Source organism: Hyaena hyaena, unplaced genomic scaffold (genome assembly GCF_003009895.1).
Source record: "Hyaena hyaena isolate Hyena2069 unplaced genomic scaffold, ASM300989v1 scaffold_100, whole genome shotgun sequence".
Taxonomy (NCBI): Eukaryota; Metazoa; Chordata; class Mammalia; order Carnivora; family Hyaenidae; genus Hyaena; species Hyaena hyaena.
The window spans coordinates 2,617,538-2,636,777 of NW_024080732.1; the positions used below are offsets into that span (position 1 = coordinate 2,617,538).

Consider the following 19,240-nt stretch of genomic DNA (forward strand, 5'->3'; position numbering starts at 1 on the left):
GGCACCTCAGAATTTTAGGGTAGGATAACAAGAGGGCACAGCTAATATTCCTGTGTGGCCCAAGCATGAAAAAAACTGGTAGATGATAAATCTAAATAAGCAGTTGGGGTCAGCTTTTGAATGATCTTATCTGACATGCCTCAGAATACAGATTTTTATCTTGTGTAGGATTTTTATAAAGGACACAGCTTTGGTGGCAGTATGCAAGCTGGTAAAGTATGCAGAGAAAAGAGAGTTTTCATTTTGCATTTAGAGGACATTAGAGAAGATCAGTAGATCAACCATAGGCAACTGAGAGAAGGTCTTGATGAAACTATAGAACAATAATAATAAAAATTAAATCACAAGTAAGTCAAAATACACCCATAAGGAATCTGATTGTGAAACACACTACCAGTTGACAGAAAACACTATTACTGGAAGTCTTCAAATAAGTTTAGAACACACATTTTAGGAGATAGTGTTACCAGGTAAACCAAGGTAAAATATAGTATGACTGGTTAAATTTGAATTTCAGATAAACATTCAATGATTTTTTTAAGTCCCATGTAAGTATGTCCCATGCAGTATTTGAGATACACTAAAAATCTATTTTTTGTTTAATGAAAATCAGATTTATGTGGGTATCCTATTATTCTTCTTTTCTTTCTTTCTTTGTTCTTTTTTTAAGTGAATGTGGTAATCCTAGGATGATTAAAAAGGTTATGAGAATGCCTGGTGATCAGACTCAATGATCTCATTATTTTTATGATACCACAGTTGTTTGGAAGTGTGAGGTGCAGGCCCCAGTGAAGCGTTTTCTAGAACACAGGGAGAACATTTGGGGAAGTCTTTTCTACATTTAAGTGACTATTAGAGATTTAACCTTATGAGATTATAAAGTTACTTGAAAGAGCAATAAGGAAAAAAAGGATAATTCAAACTACTGAAAGCATCTATAATATAATATTCAGTAGACTGGATGGACAATATCTTGTTTATTTCAGGAAACAAAATGGGGTGTCATTCCTGCTGAGAGGGATCATCCAGTTTGTTTTATCAAGTGTGAACAAGGCTGGGCTGCTATTGTTGTTTATGCTCTTGATATACAGTGGCCCCTGTGTTCTTGTTTCTGTTTTTATTGGGATTGTAAAAACATTACAAAAACCCCAACAGCAACCATTCTGCCAAGAAGGTGAGGTCATAGTAATATGACCTCATAGGGAGCTAGTTTCTTAGAAGCTCTAGTGGACCAGCAGACCTTGGAATTGTGGAGCAAAGAGTGCTGGGAAGGGGCTTATAAGATTAAGTATGGCCCAGGCATGCTAGGCTCTGGGATGGGTTCTTTTTGGTGTCTATCGTATTGCTGGTGAGTATGTATTGCCATTTTATTGCTAGGCTTTCTGTCTTAAAAGAAGCAGTCTCTGTTCTTGTTCAAATCATCTCATAAATTGTGAAATGGAGCAAAATGAAACCACCTAGGAGTGGAGGTATTTATCTTCACTTTATTCCTCATTTCTTTTTTACTGAAGATTTTTTCAAGAAGATTCAGAGAAGTCTGATTTGTACAGATTTGAAAATTACCTCCTTTTGTGAATGTGGAGGAAAATGAGATAAAATAGACTGGGATGGGCAGAGAGCAGAAAGAGGAAGCAAACAGGAGGAATGAAAAATAAGAAATAGGAATGACTTTGACCACTACATTTTTAAAAATAATGCTCATTGGGATAAGTTTCTTGTATCTGAACAAAATCTTTGTATTACTGTACATATAGTATAATTATACTCGTTACATGGAGTGGTTAAATATGCCATGAATTTGCCATAGATAATGAACAGTAAGTAGCAGCTTAATTGAAAAGAAACTTGGAAAGAAAAAGAAAGTAAGAGAATGCATGAGAACACAACTCTAGGGATTTTCTTTTATAATTATAAAAAAATTACTTGATTAAAACTAAAACAGTTCTTAGAATAAATATTTTACATTTCTACCACTTATGTAGGAAAACACAAAATATAAGTTGCCTTTTAAAAGAAGTTTCTAATAATGAGTTTACTTATTATAGGTTTGCTGTATATAATATTTAAATATTCAGTTTTCTGATAGGATAAATTTTCACAAAAGTGGGTGATAACTCTGTAAAGGAAGGATTAGGATGAAAAAATATTTAAATGTACTTGCATGAGATTTCATCATAATGAAGCAGTTTATTTTAATTGGTATGTGTTTCTGTTGGAGAATGGTTTAAGGCGGCTAATTGTTCAAAGAAGCATTATCAAACATCTTAGTTTGCCTAGGGCATTTCCAGTTTGTTTGTTGTCCTGGCATTGACTGTGGTTTAACATTTTAGTTTGACTTTAAAAAATGAAGTCAGCCTGGGTTTAATAAGCCTCCACTCGGTGCTTGTAGCTTCTTTGCAGTCTCCTTTGGAATGTGTGAAGTTGACATGTGCATTGAACAAAATTTTTTGATGAGGTTTAGGGGTGATGGTGGGGCTCGTGGGGTTCAGAGCTGATGGCCAAGAAAGAATTCTTGAAGAAGTCTTTGGTGCAAAAAAGATGATTTTATTAAAGTAAGGGGTCACTACCCCTGGGCAGGAAGAGCCAGCGGGGACCTTGAGGAGAGACTGACTATATACTTCAGAGTTGGGAGAGGGAAAGTCAAGTGGAAGTTTCCAAGAGATTTTCATATTAAAGAAGCATCACGGGATACTGGAGGCCTAGCTATTGGCAAGCTAAGGTTGTTTTTCCCCCCACAAAGTATTAACATTAAGACAGTGAGAGTTCCTGGAGAAATGTTTTACTCTGCCTGCCTCAAGTAGTTGCCAATGGGCTGCAGGCTATAAGGAAATTTAATTTTATCTGCCATTTCCTTCTGCCTTTTATCCCCACATCGCTGTGGAGAGGTGATGTTGGGGCTCCAGGATACTGAGTGAGTCTATAGGTTTCTGGAGATTAGGCTATCGATAATAAGATTAGACCTCTTTCTTGTAATTTACTAAGATATTTGTAAATTGATGGAGACCCTTGTCCTGCATGACTGTGATCTCTATCAGTTAACCATTTGTTTTTGCCCTTTCCTTTGTTCTTGGCCAGCCAGGAGTGCCTAAGAATATTACATATACCCCACCTGGGCATAGGAGGTGTTTGGGTCTGACAGTTTGCCTTATGTTCCCTCATCATTTTCACATAGTTAAGTCTAAAAGATAAAGCGGGATAACCTTTCTCTTTTCCCTCCCCATATCTCTGACTTTGAAGGACAGCATGTGGAAGACTTGCTGATAAGGGAGCTTGGAGAGAAGTTGCAAGGGGCATTGAACTCCCTCAGTTCAATGGTTGGGGAAGTCTGCAAATGCGCAGCCCCTAGGAGCTACTTGGTGTACAGTGGCTGGAGCTGCCTTTGAGTGACAGTGAACCTTCCAGACGGCCACTTAGCTAGTTGGTAGTAGGAAATGGGAAGTTGTAAGTCAGGTAGAATAAGTGACAAAAATAGAGATTGAGCAGTTCTGCTTAAAAATTATTCATTGTTGCTATAATGATTTTTGTCATTTATTATATGCTGTAAGTTTACAACTAATGTTTTTATTGGCAATGCCTCTTTTAAACTTTGTAACAATTATAATTACATATTTAATTATTTTATTATCCCTTTTCCTTCTTCAGTGTCCTGGTTTAGACAATAAATGGTTACCCTGCTTATAATTCAGGCCAAGTTAAAGAACTATGGGATATAGCAGAGACACAAAATTAGGCCTCTGAGACTGTTCAGCCTACCCTAGAATGGCTTTTAAGTTTTAAAAGGTTGAAAAAAAAAAACAACAAAAACAAAGAAGCATGTATGACAGAGACTTTATGAGGCCTTGTCTGAAATATTTATTGTCTGGTTCGTTACAGAAAAACTCTGACTGTGTCTGGTTTAGAGTCTATGGTAAGTACATTGGAAGGCTACTTAGGCATAGTAGTTTATCATGAACATAACTTTGTCTATTTTCCAAGTTAAAGTGAGGATTTAGAAGTTACTTATATTCTCGTTGGTTGAGTGTTATAAATGTGTTATGTAGCATTCTTTAGCCAGGTTCTAATTTGTGACCTCTTTCTAGAGGAGAGGTTCTTACAAGGTAGTCGGTGAGGTTTACTGAGACCCTTTCAGGAGGTTTATGAGGTCAAAGTTATTTTATAATAACAGTACAATGTTATTTTCCTTTTTCAGCATATTGATATTTACACTGATGGTACAAAAGCAATGGTGGGGGCTTTAGCACAGATCAAGGTGTAGCAGTGAGACACACAGAGAGTTGGGACACCCAGGCTTTTCTTTCCAGAAAGCAGCTTTATTCAAGCTAACACAGGATCAGTCGGCTAAGACCCAAAAGGCTGAGCCCCGAGTGCTGTGGCGGGTTGCCTTTTGTACAGTTTTTGCTCCTTTGTCTCCCATATGTGGTAAATACAGTCTGAAAGGGCAGCCTGTGTTACAGAGTCCTGAGGAATATTGTCCAGGCGCACACAGCAAGGTTGCCTTCCCTTATCTTGAGATTTTCGCCACATTCCTTAGGGAGGGACTCTAAACACAAAGGTAGTGGCACAAAACTTTCGAAGTTGTTAATTATACCCTTCATTATCATGTACTCAAAGAAGCAAAAACCAGTCTCACCTAAAAATTCCTTGAGAAAGCAGTACAAAATAATTACATTTTAACCTCTGTGTACATACCTTTTTTGTTTGTTTCAAATTGTTATTTAAATTCTAGTTAACATATAGTGTAGTAATGGTTTCAAGAGTAGAATTTAGTGATTCATCATTTACATATAACACCCAATGCTCATCACAAGTGCCCTCCTTAATCCCCATCATGTAAGTCCATCTCCCTAACTGCTTCCCTTCCAGCAACCCTCAGTTTATAGTTAAGAGTTTGTTTTTTGGTTTGCCTCCCTCTCTTTTTTTCTTTTATGTCCATCTGTTTCATTTCTTAAATTTCATATATGAGTGAAATCATATGGTATTTGTCTTTCTCAGATTGACTTATTTCACTTTTGCATAATACACTCTATTCCATCCACATCATTGCATATGGCAAGGTTTTGTTCTTTTTGGTGGCTGAGCAACATTCCACTGTATATACATACAACATCCTCTTTATCCATTCATCAGTTGTTGGACATTTGGAGTCTTTCCATAATTTGGCTGTTGATAATGGTGCTATAAACAGTGGATGCATGTGCCCTTTCAAATCATAGTTTTATATCCTTTGGGCAAATATCTAGTAGTGCAGTTGATGGGTTGTAGTGTAGTTCTATTTTTTCCAGAGGGGCTGCACCAGTTTGCATTCCCACCACAGTGCAAGACAATTCCCCTTTCCCCATATCTTTGTCAACATCTGTTGTTTCCTATGTTGTGAATTTTAGCCATTCCTTTTTAATTTAACGTGTGATGAAATGGAAAATATGCATAAAGCACTACTTCTCCTGATGGTTTTCTTTAGGATAATCTTACATGTAAGCTAAGTTGTGAGTTATAAACTAGTCTCTTTTTGTGAACTGCCATTTTCCTTCGAAGTATAACTGACAAACCATGGTTATTGGCAGATGTTTTCTCAAAAATCAAATAGAGTGAGTGTATTAACACTTTAAGAAAACAACTGACTATATGTTTTTGCCAACAATACAACTTGAACTTTAAGTCAAAAATTTGAATTTTGAAATATTTCTGTCTGCCACCAAAAGTTTGATAGCTTTGCAATACTTAAAGACTTTTCTAAAGATAATCATGGCATTTAATAAATGTAACTTTTAAAAAATATTATATAATGAAATGTGTCAACAGATATTTTGCAAATGACCAATGTATGATGCAGAATCATGCCTGCATTTAAAGATCCACTTAAAGCATAAGACAAGGGCACCTGGCTGGCTCAGTCACTGGAGCATGTGACTCTTCATCTTGGGGTCATGAGTTTGAGCCCCCTATTGAGTGTAGAGATTACTTAAAAATAAAATCTTAAGAAAAAGTAAAGTGTAAGACAAATTTTAATGTGAGTACAAAATGTTCATTTATACTTTATTGCAACTAACCATAAGACACTACCACTTGTCTTATTTTGGGTCCTAATAAAAAAAGAATATAAGTATCTAAAAAATTTTAAAATACTTCCTGTTTTTCTGACCAGTTATCTGTGTGAAGCTGGATTCTTTTTCTCTTTCTTTCTTTCCTTCTTTCCTTCTTTCCTTCCTTTCTTTCTTTCTTTCTTTCTTTCTTTCTTTCTTTCTTTCTTTCTTTCTTTCTTTCTTTCTTTCAGAAGTTTACTTATTTTGAGAGAGAGTGAGCATGAGAGAGCAGGGGAGGGACAGGGGGAGAGAGGGAGAGGGAGAGAGAGAAAATCTCAAGCAGGCTGTACTCTGCCAGCACAGAGCCCGATGCAGGACTTAATCTCATGAACCAGGAGATCATGACCTAAGCTAAAATCGAGAGTGGGATGCTTAACCAACTGAGCCACCCAGGGATCCCTGGATTTTCTTAATATATTTCAACAAAAACAGTAGCAATATATTTTTTAGAAATGAATATAGAAGTGGCAGTGAGATTCTGGCTGTCTTCTAGTAAGCCAGCCATTAAAGAAATATGTAAAAGATGTAAATAATTATTGCTTTTCTCATTAAGTTTTATGTTATTATTTTGGAAAATATTATTTTTTAATAAAATATTTATATTAAATGTTTTTATTTTTAAGTGAATTAACATATGAAAATTTTCTTTTTAAATTACTTATATAGTGAATATCAATAGATATAATCCACAGAAACACAAAGGTCACTAGAGCCTTCTATATTTTTAAAAACGTAAAGGTCCTGAGACCAGAAGTTTTAAGAAACTGCTCATAAGGGGTTTAAGTAATCACTTCTTCAGGACATTGAAATATATTGCTGTAAATAGTTTTATGAATAATTAAGCATAAAACTATCTCATTTAAAAGTTTTTTTCATTTATTGCTACAATATGATAATTTCATCAGCTAATTTTCTTTTTTTTGTCACATAAGAAAAATATTTTTAATGTTTTTCTTCTTTATCAATTCTCACAGCAATGCTGGGGTAAAAACAGCACTAGTAGAGACTCATTCTGAGATGGGGAGCACTGAAATTCTGGAAAAGGAGACCTCAGAAAGTCTCAGTAATGGTACCAGCAGCAACGTAGAAGCAGCCAAAAGGTTGGCCAAACGCCTTTATCAACTAGACAGATTCAAAAGATCGGATGTCGCAAAGCACCTAGGCAAGAAGTACGTTCTGTACCAAGGCTGGTGTCTGAGTGTGTCCATGTGTGTGTCTTTTTTAATAGCTTCAACTTTAATAACAAAGTCTATCCTGTTTTCTTATAGCAATGAATTTAGCAAACTAGTTGCAGAAGAATATCTGAAGTTTTTTGATTTTACAGGAATGACACTGGATCAGTCTCTCAGGTATGATTAAATATCACTTCTGTTCTTTTTTGCCTCCAAAAATTAATTCTGAGAAGACAAGTAGTGCTGAAGCTTATGTGTGATTTTTAATTATTTTAAAATCCATGGTGACTTTGTAATCTTAGCTCAGATTATACTATAGTTATTACACATAGTAGAAATAAAAATACATTGTTTTTATGAAATCACACATGAACTCATACTTTTCATCTAGAAGATGATGTAGTAAAGAATAGTGACAAAGTGAGTCTTGAGGAGAAGTAGAATCTGTGGGAATTTAGTTTTTGAATGATCAATTAAAAAGAAAACACAGTTTTACAGACGGTAGAATTTTAAATTTTTCCCCCTAAGCATTTGTTTACAGTGGCCAAATAGCCTTTTAAGATGATACTTTGGTATTAACTCAGAAATGGAATAAAAACAATTATCAACATAATAGTAGAAAATACCTGTAAAACTGTTTCAGCACTTTTTGCTGATCTGTTCAAAATAGTGTCATAAACACACTGATCCTCGCTTTTCACACCATTATTGTACTGTAAATTTCTAAGAGCTGCTAGTAAAAGTAAAACTTAGTCAGCATTTACTGTTATAAACTTTTTAACATGTAAGAGGTTAGAGGAATTCTGAGATGATCTGTGTAACCCTCTAGTTTTATAAATCAGGAAACTGCACCTTGGGAGGTGAAGTGAGGATGTTTGGATTAGAATGTACAACAGTGACCTACTTATTCTGTGGCACTTTGCATGAATTGATGATATGCATAGGTTTTTCCACTGAAAACAAGTAAGGGCAGAGGAAAGATCAATACTTATGCTTTACTTTCTGATATGGTTTATAAAAGACAGTTATGAAAAATTAAAGTGTGATCAATGCAATTTAGATTTAACAAACTAAGTAACATTTTCATGTAAATAAGATTTTGTGTATGTTTCTTTCAATAGTAAGATTTTTTTAGAACATTTTAAAGGACTGTTTTTTCTTTTCATCTCATACTTAGGGAAGTGCTTTGTCTAGTGAGGATCATCTGAGTTTTTCCATAATAGACAGTACTCTTAGTGATTCTGATTTAGGTTGGTGTGTTGTTCTGGGCATATTTTATTTTTCAGAGAATTTTGATACATAATTTATTCCTAACCCAAGGAATAATTTAGTGTTAGCTCCCAATTTCCTTCTCATATAAAAAGTAATAATATAATGTGATAATAGGCTAAATAAAATAAGAGAAATCTACTATACACAAAATAATATACTTGTAATTTTAACAATGTGTCAGTGGCAAGTATAATCATATACCAAAATGATACAGTGTTTCATGTATAGTTTTAATACATAGCCTGCATGGTTGTAGGTTCCCTCTTAAGTGTTCTTTGGTTTTTATCTGACTAACCTTTTAAATGGCTACTTGTCATTTAGTCATATGGGGAAGTTACTATGTTCCCAAGGCTTTTCTTAGCTACCATGGTATTGTTATTGCCTCGTCATCTTTATATTGATGTTTCATAGAATAAAATAAATATATATTGAATGGCTATATAGTAAGTGATTTTACAAAAATACTATAGAACATCTTTGTACAATTAATTTCTTTTTTTTTTAAGTTTATTTATTTATTTATTTTGAGAGAAAGAGAGAGAGCTAGCAGGGGAGGGTCAGAGAGAGAATCATAAGCAGGCTCTGTGCTGTCAGCGCAGAGCCCAGTGTGGGGCTCAGTCTTACAAATCATGAGATCATTACCTGAGCTAAAATCAAGAGATAGATGCTTAACAGGCTAAGCCACCAGACACCCCTAATTAATATCTTACTATATATGAATTAATTTTATTTTATTTTCATTAAAAAGATTTTTTTTTTTGGAGACAGAGGCAGATAGAGCATGAGTGGGGGTGGGGCAGAGAAAGAGGGAGACACAGAATTTGAAGCAGCTCCAGGCTCTGAGCCGTCAGGACACAGCCTGACATGGGGCTCGAACTCACGAACTGTGAGATCATGACCTGACCAAAGTTGGATGCTTAACCATTTGAGCCACCCAGACACCCCTATATGAAGTAATTCTAATTGTCAAACATAAAAAGTATGGTAATGTTCTCTAAAGTTTCACTTTTTTCCCCTTAATTCTTTTTTAGGTATTTCTTTAAAGCATTTTCTCTTGTGGGAGAAACTCAAGAACGAGAGAGAGTTTTAATACATTTCTCCAATAGATATTTTTACTGTAACCCAGACACTATTGCTTCACAAGGTAATCTGATGGAAATGTTTGTATTTCAAAAAACAAAGGCTATTTTTCTCATTATGAAAGTTATATTTTATTGTGGAAAATATGGATTAGTATACAAAAGAAAATGAAACTCTTCTAATTGTCTGGAGATAACTATTATTAACTGTTTGATTTATTTCCTTCTAATCAGTTTGTGAAATATTTAATGTCAAATTGGAGTCATTAAAGAGTTTTGTTTCCTGTTGTCTTTCCCTTTGTGAGCATTTTCTCATGTCATTGGATATTCTTTTAAAAGCATGATATGTAATGACTGCATGGTATTCCTTACTGTTCTTTTAATTAAATTTTACTTAGTTTTCCAGTTCCATACTATGACAGGATGCTCTAAGTTGCTCATGCTGTCACTCTGAGATTTTACATGCAAAGCACATTTTAAAAAATGAAATGCTAGTTTTCTTATTTCTTCTTCCTATGCATCTGACTCTAGACCCCTTGAAATGCATGTATGCTTATTAATTTTGTGGTTAGTTTTGAAAACATTTACAAATCTCACTGGATATGTGGTGTGTCTCCAGTGTTTGGTTTGATATTCATTGTAACATCACTGAGCACTGATTTTGGTTTATGATTTTAATGAACTATGAGTTCATACTTATTTTGCTATTTTTAAAAAGCAATTTTATTTAATTGTTGATGTACTCTATCAAGAGAGGTTTTTCCTCTATGTCAATTCCTGCAATAAAGCAAAGTTTTCACCGTTTGAAGTTAGGTGCTTTCATTTGCAATTGGAGAATCTTTCATAAACACAAATTCTGGAATAGGTCACTAGGACTAGATGTGTTAGAAATGGCAGTTATCTCTGAGCTTCAGTATTGCTGGTTAACTGGGATAAGTATATGTGATATTGACTAAAGCGATTATCCCCAGGTCTCTGGTCTCTACCCGCCAGGCTATAGCTAAAGTAACTAACCATCTGGTCATTAAAGTCACACTCTTCTCTGTAAAAAGGGAACTTAATTTTCTTTAGTCCTTCCTTTCATTATATTTAGACCATTTATTCACTTTCTATTATTGTCCTCACTGAGTGTAGAGTGAAAGCGATAAGAAAAGAGTTGTTTCTATTAAAACCTCCTTTATATCTAGTAAGATGTTGGCAGTCCTCAGTGAAAGAAAGAATATGGATGTGTACCCTCAACTGGCTATCGATAAGGATATTTGAGAGTTGGCTGCTGAGTTTTGTAGATGCTTTTAATGAATTTGTTTTAAATGTATTTAAAATTTAATAATAATAAGCTGGAAGTGGAATAAATTTACTTTTGGGCATTTGGTAGCATCTCCTTATCGACATTAATAACAGAAATCACGTACTGTACTCAAAGGCAATCTTTGAAAAATAAGCTATCTTTTTAAAAAGATTTTTTTATAAAGTTTATTTATTTTGAAAGAGAGAGAATGGGGGAGGGGCAGAGAGAAAGGGAGAGAGAGAGGATCCCAAGCAAGCTCCATACTGTCAGCACAGAACCCAATGCCTGGCTGAATTCACAAACTGTGAGATTGTGACCTGAGCCTAAGTCTAGAGTCAGACGTTTGACTGAGTCACTCAGGCACCCCAAAATAAGCTATCTTTCATTCATGAATTCGGTAATTAGAAAGGCCTTTCTGTACATTTGACATCCATTAGTAAGATCTTTCTGCATCTGCAACTGCTATGATCAAGTATACTTGGATTGAGACTTGCAAGAAAAGAGTAAGTATTTCTAAGACTTGGAAATGAAAGCTTAATTCTTATTGTATTGCCTTTTCCTTTATAAAGTAAGAAGAGAGACCAATGTTTCCATCTAAGTGTAAAATGATCCTTCTGGTATGGACACCATTTTTTTTCCTGAACATTTAATTTTTTAATCTTTTCAAATTATTCCAATATTGTAGTTTTGTCTGATCCATAGTATCCTGGACCAGTAACCTACATGTTACCTTTAAAGAATTGTCAAGAAAGAAGATAACTGTTGCTGCCTATGTTGTTTTAGCCAGAGAACTAATACCCAGTCAGTACAATGAAAGACCCAAATCTTGGTTTCCTTTAACTTCTGCTTCTTTCTTAATTTACTTTCTTCTCAGAGAGTAAAAATAAAAAAAGAATAGTAGTAAATAGTTTATTTTCATTTCTGTATCTTGTTATAAAAAATTAAGAAAATATAAATGAAAATACAAAAATTATCTTACTATCCAGAGACCATAATCTTTTAATATTATATTATATATTATTCTAGATATGTTTATATTTAAATGAAACTATACTGCATATATTGTGTTTTTCATATAATAATTTACTGTGAAATATCTTTCTATTTCAACATTTATACTTGGACAACATTTTTAATGACTTAAAATAGTTATATTTTTGGAGGGTTTTGTTTACTGTTCCCCATTGTAAGCAGTGTTTCTTTGGATATCCTTGTATTTTGTATAGATTCTTATGTCCTAAGTGTAAAGCCCTGTAAGTGGATTTACTGTGTCAGAAGATACTGTTTCAAAGTTTCCAATATGTACTGTCAAATTCCCCTCCAGAGAGGTAAGAATAATATACTTTGTCAGCAGTAGAGTCCAACTTTGTTACTGAGGTCCCTTTAGTAATTTATTTTTATCTATTTTTTGTCTCCTCAAATGTGATGAATTGTGCCTAGCCACATTATGTGTTTTCATAGGTTCTTAATGTAAGGAGCCCAACAGGAAATAGTGAGTTAATACTTTTTTTTCCTTCTCTCTCCCCTTAGATGGAGTCCATTGCCTCACCTGTGCAATGATGCTTCTTAACACAGATCTCCATGGCCATGTAAGTGTAGGTGTGTGAAGCTGTCTTATAGAAATTAAATTGTCGTGGACTTATCTTTGCTTTTGTGTTCATACACATTTATTCTCTGCCACCCTTTTCTCTCATTCTCTACATGACAGGTAGGTAAACATAAGTCTTTAAGTAAGTAGAAATGACTTACTTTATATGCCAGCATAGAGCTTAGTTTTAAGCAAATACAATATTGTGTACGTGTCTGGAGTTGTTTTATCTGTAATATGTGTGTTCTGTATCTTCTTTCTCCAGTAGATGGCAGAGGCAGAGCTTTTACTTGTTTTGTTTTTGTTTTGTTTTGTTTTGTTTTGTTTTGTTTGTTTTTGGTTACCTATTAGAGTTGATATATGATGGAAAGGTTATAAGTTAGAAAATGTTGACTGTGTTTTCACTAAATACAGTAATGAGTCCTAAGAACTCAGCCTTTTCTACATTTCTCAGCTCACCTAGTCTTTTAACAGTTGAAATATCAAAATGCTCTAATTACTTTCTGTTCTTGTATTTAAGATGTAGAATGAACTTAAGTTTATAGTTAGAAACAGACTTACCTTTTAAAGGATATGGAATTTTAGCATTTACTTAAACTTTATATTAAAGAAAATGAGAATGCTTTAGCTTAATATAGGCCAATGTATACTTACTTAGCACAAAATTTTTTTTATAGTCTCCAGTCCATTTATTTTGAAAAGAAAACCAGGTTTCTTATAATTAAAAATCTAGATCATCCCATGATTTGCTGTATGATTTATCTTATAATTAAAAGAACTAAAACTTAGTTTTCAATCCAATTTCGTTTTCCCATTTGAAAAGGCCGCATAATTTCCTTAAGGCAAAATGGAGCTCTCTGAGGCCATTAAGATGGACTGAAGGGAAAAAAGTGTTCTACCTTCAGAAGACTGAAGAGGAGATGTAGTTAGTGATAGTTAATTTAACACTTCCTTCATAAATCTCACAATACTCAACTAGGAAGTTCCTTTTGCAGTTTGCATCAGGTTAATTTAGAATAACTTAGTGACTAGTAGACATATATAACATGTGTCCAGAGATGATACAGATTAAAAATATAGATACTTTCAGGGGACATTTTGGGACAATAGCACTGTAATACATCTTATGGAAATGAAGGTACTAGTGAGCCTTGAAATGAGGATCAGAATCTAAACTCATCCAGCTTGCTATAGGAAGGACCAATCAGTGGATGGTCCTGACCTCTGCTTTCCTCTTATCAGTGAAGCAGGTTTTCCCTGCTTTCTTCTCTGCTAGTCTTATGATAACCGTTGCAATTCTGTCCCCTTCTTTCCTTGCACTCAATTTCTCAACCTAACTTCAGCTGAAAGAGACAATTTTGAATGCTCTTGTCCACATATAACTTTTGTACAAATCAGCGAGTCCCAGCATGAGGGATCTTCTTCACATGAGTTATTTTGAGGTCCTATCCAGATATGATGGTTGTACATTTAGTATCTGTTGACTGAGAAAATGTGTGATGGAAAAAAAAAAAAAATTCTTATTTAAAAGTTGAGGATCTCATAGAACTTCTATGGAAGTCGCTAGATCTGAGATTGGTCTATTAAAAGCTAAATTACCTTTTAAAAAGCTGATATTGCTTTAATAATACTTTCAAATAAATATATAACTTATTAATCACAATAATTTGAAACATAGGAGTAAATAAAGGCCTGAGGTTTATTATTTATTCAGATAAGTCAGCATGCTTGATACCCAAACCAGACACGGGCACCCTAAGTGTCTATAGCCCATTGGTTCAGAACCATAGATCTTGGATTTGCTCTTGCTCTGTCTTCAGACCTCTTTTGAATAATTGAAAAGAGATTAAATGAAGCATCACTCTTCTTTTTGGCAACTAGAATGTAAGAGTATATAAGTAAGAGACAGCATACAAATGAACAGTTTATTAGCTTGAATTATACCAGTCATACATAATTAATAATTGACTAGTGGCAGAATTACAAATAAGAAGGAGAATATTATAAGTACAAGTAAATATCCGTATATCCTCAAAATTGTGTTTTTAATGATTATTAGTTCTTAGCTTTGTTTTTGATGTATGCTTTATACTTAGGGTTGTCTGTTGTTTAGGTTTTGTATATTAGAGAGTTTTTAATCCTTATTTACAGTGCATGCTGTTAAAAGTCTGTTAAATAGATAGTAGTTATTATAAGAACTAACCATACAAAAATGTGTTTCTCTTACCTTCCAACTCTGGATTCATTTTAAAAATAAATTTTCCTTCTAGGTGGTAAGTTTTTAGCCATAATTCTGGATGTAGCTTCTCTTGCATCATGATTGCCTGATTTATTGTTACCATATTTGTTTGACTTATTAGCATGGCCCCTTTGAAGGTGAACCATTCAAAATATAAAGTGATGTATTTCTGATGTCTGCCCCTTTTCACCTTCCTAGGCTGTACTGCCTAGGCCATCATCTCTCATTACTCAGTCCAATGTCAGAATAATCCTCTTGGGGAGTAAACTAATAAACCTTTTTCCTTTTCTTTCTTACCATTGTGCCATGATACCAATACCACAGCATGACCTTTTTAAGAAGTACCAAGATAAGCATGTTCTCATGCTTTCAGTAGGGGAGCATACCTTGGGAATTAGCTTCTTTTGGCTGTAATTTGTGAATCTTCCTTGTGATTTTATTTACTCTAAGGAATGATACATTGAAAATGCGCTAATATGGACCTTTATTCTCCTAACTTTCTTACTAATAAAACGATAGGATGTATACTAATGTAATTAATATAGTGTTATATGTTGGAATGTCTATCTTTCTATTTCTAATTTACTCTGTCATTCAACAAACTCTCATAGTGTGTCTTCTCTATCCAAGTTCTGTGCCATTTGAGTAAGGATGGGAAATGAATGAGATGTTCATGGAAGTCATATCTCATTTCTGGTAGTGTTGGCTAGGCTTACTTCCATTAGTCCTTTTAACTGAAGAATGGTAGCAGGTAAATGAGGTGCTAAGGTGGAAAAACACTGGGGAGGTATTTTAATTATACATTGGATTATTGAACTTCACTAATATGTAAGCTAGGAAAAAAACAATCTAACATATATGCAATATTTTGGGGAGAAATTAATTCATATGTTACAATTTCATTGGAGCTAAAAATGCTGATTCCCTTTTGTACCTATTTTTTAAAAATATGAATGATGCATCATTATTTAAGCAATAGTATCGACTGGCTTTTATTTTTCTGCATGTGTTTTATTCTTTTAGGTAAAATAAATATTTTATAATTGTGGTCACATGGATAATTTGCTAAGTAATCTCTCTAAAATGCATCTTCATCTATGAAATATATATATAAATTAAACTTTTGCACATACAGATAAATCTCTGTTAAAACAAACTCTAGAGTTTAGTTTTCTCTTGCTATACCGAAACTAAGTTGTATTGCATGTTGTTTGAACTGTGAAAAAGGAAAGAGTTGAAAATCTGAAAATCTTTTTCTTTTTAAAGCCTTGTATTTTATTGGAAATACTATGAGCAAAAGGATTTTGTCATGTTAGAATAAGTTCAGACCTACTTATTTTCTGGACTAACCTTCAAATGTGCCTTTGGTACTTCCATCGTAGTTGAGATTCAGCCATCTTGCAGGATTATCACTGGGGCTGAAGGCAGGGGGCAGGCACAGAACAATAGGCAGGAACTTCTCACCAGAGCAGGACTCTGAGGTGGGAGGAAGTTTTAGATACAGATTGAGTTGTAATGAAGAGTAGGATAGATGAGCACACAATTAGTTGGTGAATTTCACAACTAATAATGGTAGGGGGGAGAAAATATCAAAGGGTAAAGCTAGTTTTTGTAATAGAATAATGCTAAACATATATGTGGAGTTCAGTTTGACATAGATCATAGGAATGCATTATTTTTCAATTGTAAACTCCATTGATAATAATGAGTTTTTAATTGGCTCTGTAGGATCATTGAATTTTACGTGTGGGTAAAATATTTGGTTTATTATCAGAAGTGGAAAATGACTATGGTAAGAATTGGTTAATGCTTTCACTTTTTATATTGTGCCTCAAAAGCACCACAAACTGCTAAGGTTGATAGGTAGTTAATATCCTTAAGAAATCTCTGTGTCTGTGATTATCATTTTTATAACTGACAGCTGCCCTTCAGTGAATTTTGCCTGCTGCTCTCCCTTTGTCTTCTCTATACCTCCTCTTCCTGTCTGCCCCACATCCTCGACACCCTCTGCCAGGAAAACCATCCCTGGCATTATTTGTTTCCTTATGTGAGTTTTACCCTGCTAGATTCTAGCCTCGTTCTTAATTTCCATTCAGCAAACACAGCCTCCTTCCCTTACCTCTTTTCCGCCTCCTTCCCTTACCTCTTTTCCACCTCCTTGGTGCCAAGTCTTTCTTTTCACCTCATTGGGAGCTCCCCAGCCACAGTGACTTCTAATGGGCTCTCAGTGATACTGAAAGTTCTTAGAAGCGTCAGGTCTAGACCTCAGAGTTGCCAAGGGTTTCTGGTGGGGCTCTGGGTTCGGTTTTACTGTTATTGTCTCTCATCAGAATGAGCGTTTGAGAGATAGCCTAAGAACCTTAACCATCAGCTGTGGAAATGTTTTTATAGAAAAACGTCTTGGTTTCAGATTTTCCAATTTTATTTTTTTTAACTTTTGAAATGTTTATTTTGAGAGAGAAAGAGAACAAGTAAGGGAAGGGCAGAGAAAGAGGGAAAGACAGAATCCTAAGCAGGCTTCACGCTGTCAAGGTAGAGCCCACATGGGGGTTGATTCCACAGACCACAAGATCAGGACCTGAGCCAGAATCAAGAGTTGGACGCTTAACCAACTGAACCACCCGTGCACCCCAGGTTTTTCAATTTTAAAATGACCTTTAAAATAACAATTGTCTGCTACTATAGTACTTTTCAGACTTTATGGTCTCAAGATCCCTTTATACTCTTGAATTTTTTTGAGGACCAAAGAACTTTTGGGTTTTTCCTACTACTTGTATAAATACATTGCCACTAAAAAAGGAACCAGAAGTGGTGTAAAGGAAAAATAAAGCAACTGATAATAATGTTGTAACACAGCGGCTCTCAAAGTAGGACTCAGGGATCCTGTTCCTGGTGCCCATAAGCGCAAACCTAAGAACTTTTGCTATATCCATTACTATTTACTTTGTTAAACTAAAATCAATAAGATTTAAAAGTATTTATTAAATTATTTAAAAATGGTATTAACAAACCCATTAAAAGAATAACATACTTTTTCTCTTTTAAAGTGAGTGAATTTTATTTTTTGTGTATTTTTAGGTGTACAGCATTATGATTCAGTATTTGTATATATTACAAAATGATCATCACAGTAAGTCCACTTAACATTTGTCACCAAACATAGTTATGGTATTTTTCCTTGTGATGAAAACTTTTAAGCTACTCTTAATTTTTTTTTTTTTTTTTAAGTAGGCTCCATACCTACTGTGGAGCCCAATTCATGGAGCTTGAACTCATGACCCTGAGATCAAGACCTGAGCTGAGATCAAGAGTCAGACACTTAACCGACTGAGCCACCCAGGTGCCCCAAGCCACAACTCTTAATTTTTGAATATTCAATACAGTATTAATCGTGATGTACATTACATCCTCATGAGGTATTTATTTTATAACTAGAAGTTTATACCTTTTTTAAAATTGAAATATAGTTGACACACAATGTTATGTTAGTTTCAGGTGTACAACATAGTGATTTGACAAGTTTGTGTGTTATGACGTGCTCACCACAACTGTAGCTACCATCTATTACCATACAATGCTAGTAACAAACTATTGAGTATTTTCCCTATACTATACCCTTTACCTGTTATATATTCATTCCATAACTGGAAGCTTGTATCTCCCATCCCTTCACCTGTTTTGCCTATCCCCTTACTCTACCCCTCTGGTAGCCCTCAGTTTCTACTCTGTATTTATTGGTCGGTTTCTGCCCCCCACCCCTTTTTTTAACTTTACACTTATGTGGGTTTGTTTGTTTTTTTTTAGTTTAAATTCCAGTTAGTTTACATATAGCATAATATTAGTTTCAGGTATACAATTTAGTGATTCAGCACTTATATACAACACCTGGTACTCATCACAGGTGCCCTCCTTGTTTGTTCATTTTTTTTTTTTTTAGATTCCATGTATAAGTGAAATGGGATAACATTCTTTTTAATGAATAATAATTATACTTAGGAAAACAAAAAATGAGTGAGAAGTATAGCATTTAAAATTTTTGTTGCAAGACTTTCATATTTGACTTAATAAAAGACAGCTAAGTCTGCTCCTGTGTTTAGTTGGTTATAATTTATCAGAAGTCATGTGGCTTAGAAAACTCCACTGTAACTTTTGAGAGTGAAAGAAATATTCTGAGTATTATTATAACACTAGGTTTGAGCTTATTGGCACCAGGAACAGGATCCCCGAGTCCTCCTTTGAGAGCCACCGTGTTACAACATTATTATCAGTTGCTTTATTTTTTCTTTACACCACTTCCGGTTCCTTTTTCAGTGGCAATTTATTTATACAAGTAGTAGGAAAAACCCAAGTAATAGTTCAGATACCCCAAAAAGTTGAACTTATTTAATACTTACATTAGCTCTGTGATTGGAGTTTTGAAAGGATACTTTGAATATGACAGCCTTAGCATTTTGGTTTCTAAATTGACAAAGGATCTTACTTTGCCTACTAATCATGCATATAAAAAAGTAGACACCTGAGG

At 34.4% G+C, this 19,240-nt stretch overlaps 1 protein-coding gene across 3 annotated transcripts in view; it reads left to right on the forward strand.

The window, feature by feature from the left end:
* PSD3 (pleckstrin and Sec7 domain containing 3) overlaps positions 1-19,240 on the forward strand; it is a 380,191-nt gene that overhangs the window by 48,283 nt on the left and 312,668 nt on the right. For 2 of the 3 annotated variants that reach the window (XM_039235608.1, XM_039235607.1), the window contains exons 2-5: positions 7,055-7,249; positions 7,349-7,429; positions 9,556-9,668; positions 12,422-12,480. In XM_039235608.1, the coding sequence (XP_039091539.1) occupies positions 7,098-7,249; positions 7,349-7,429; positions 9,556-9,668; positions 12,422-12,480 (405 nt within the window). In that variant the 5' untranslated portion in view covers positions 7,055-7,097. Of the gene's footprint in view, positions 1-1,258; positions 1,349-7,054; positions 7,250-7,348; positions 7,430-9,555; positions 9,669-12,421; positions 12,481-19,240 lie in introns of those variants that run through there. The other variant, XM_039235606.1, reaches the window with a different exon arrangement.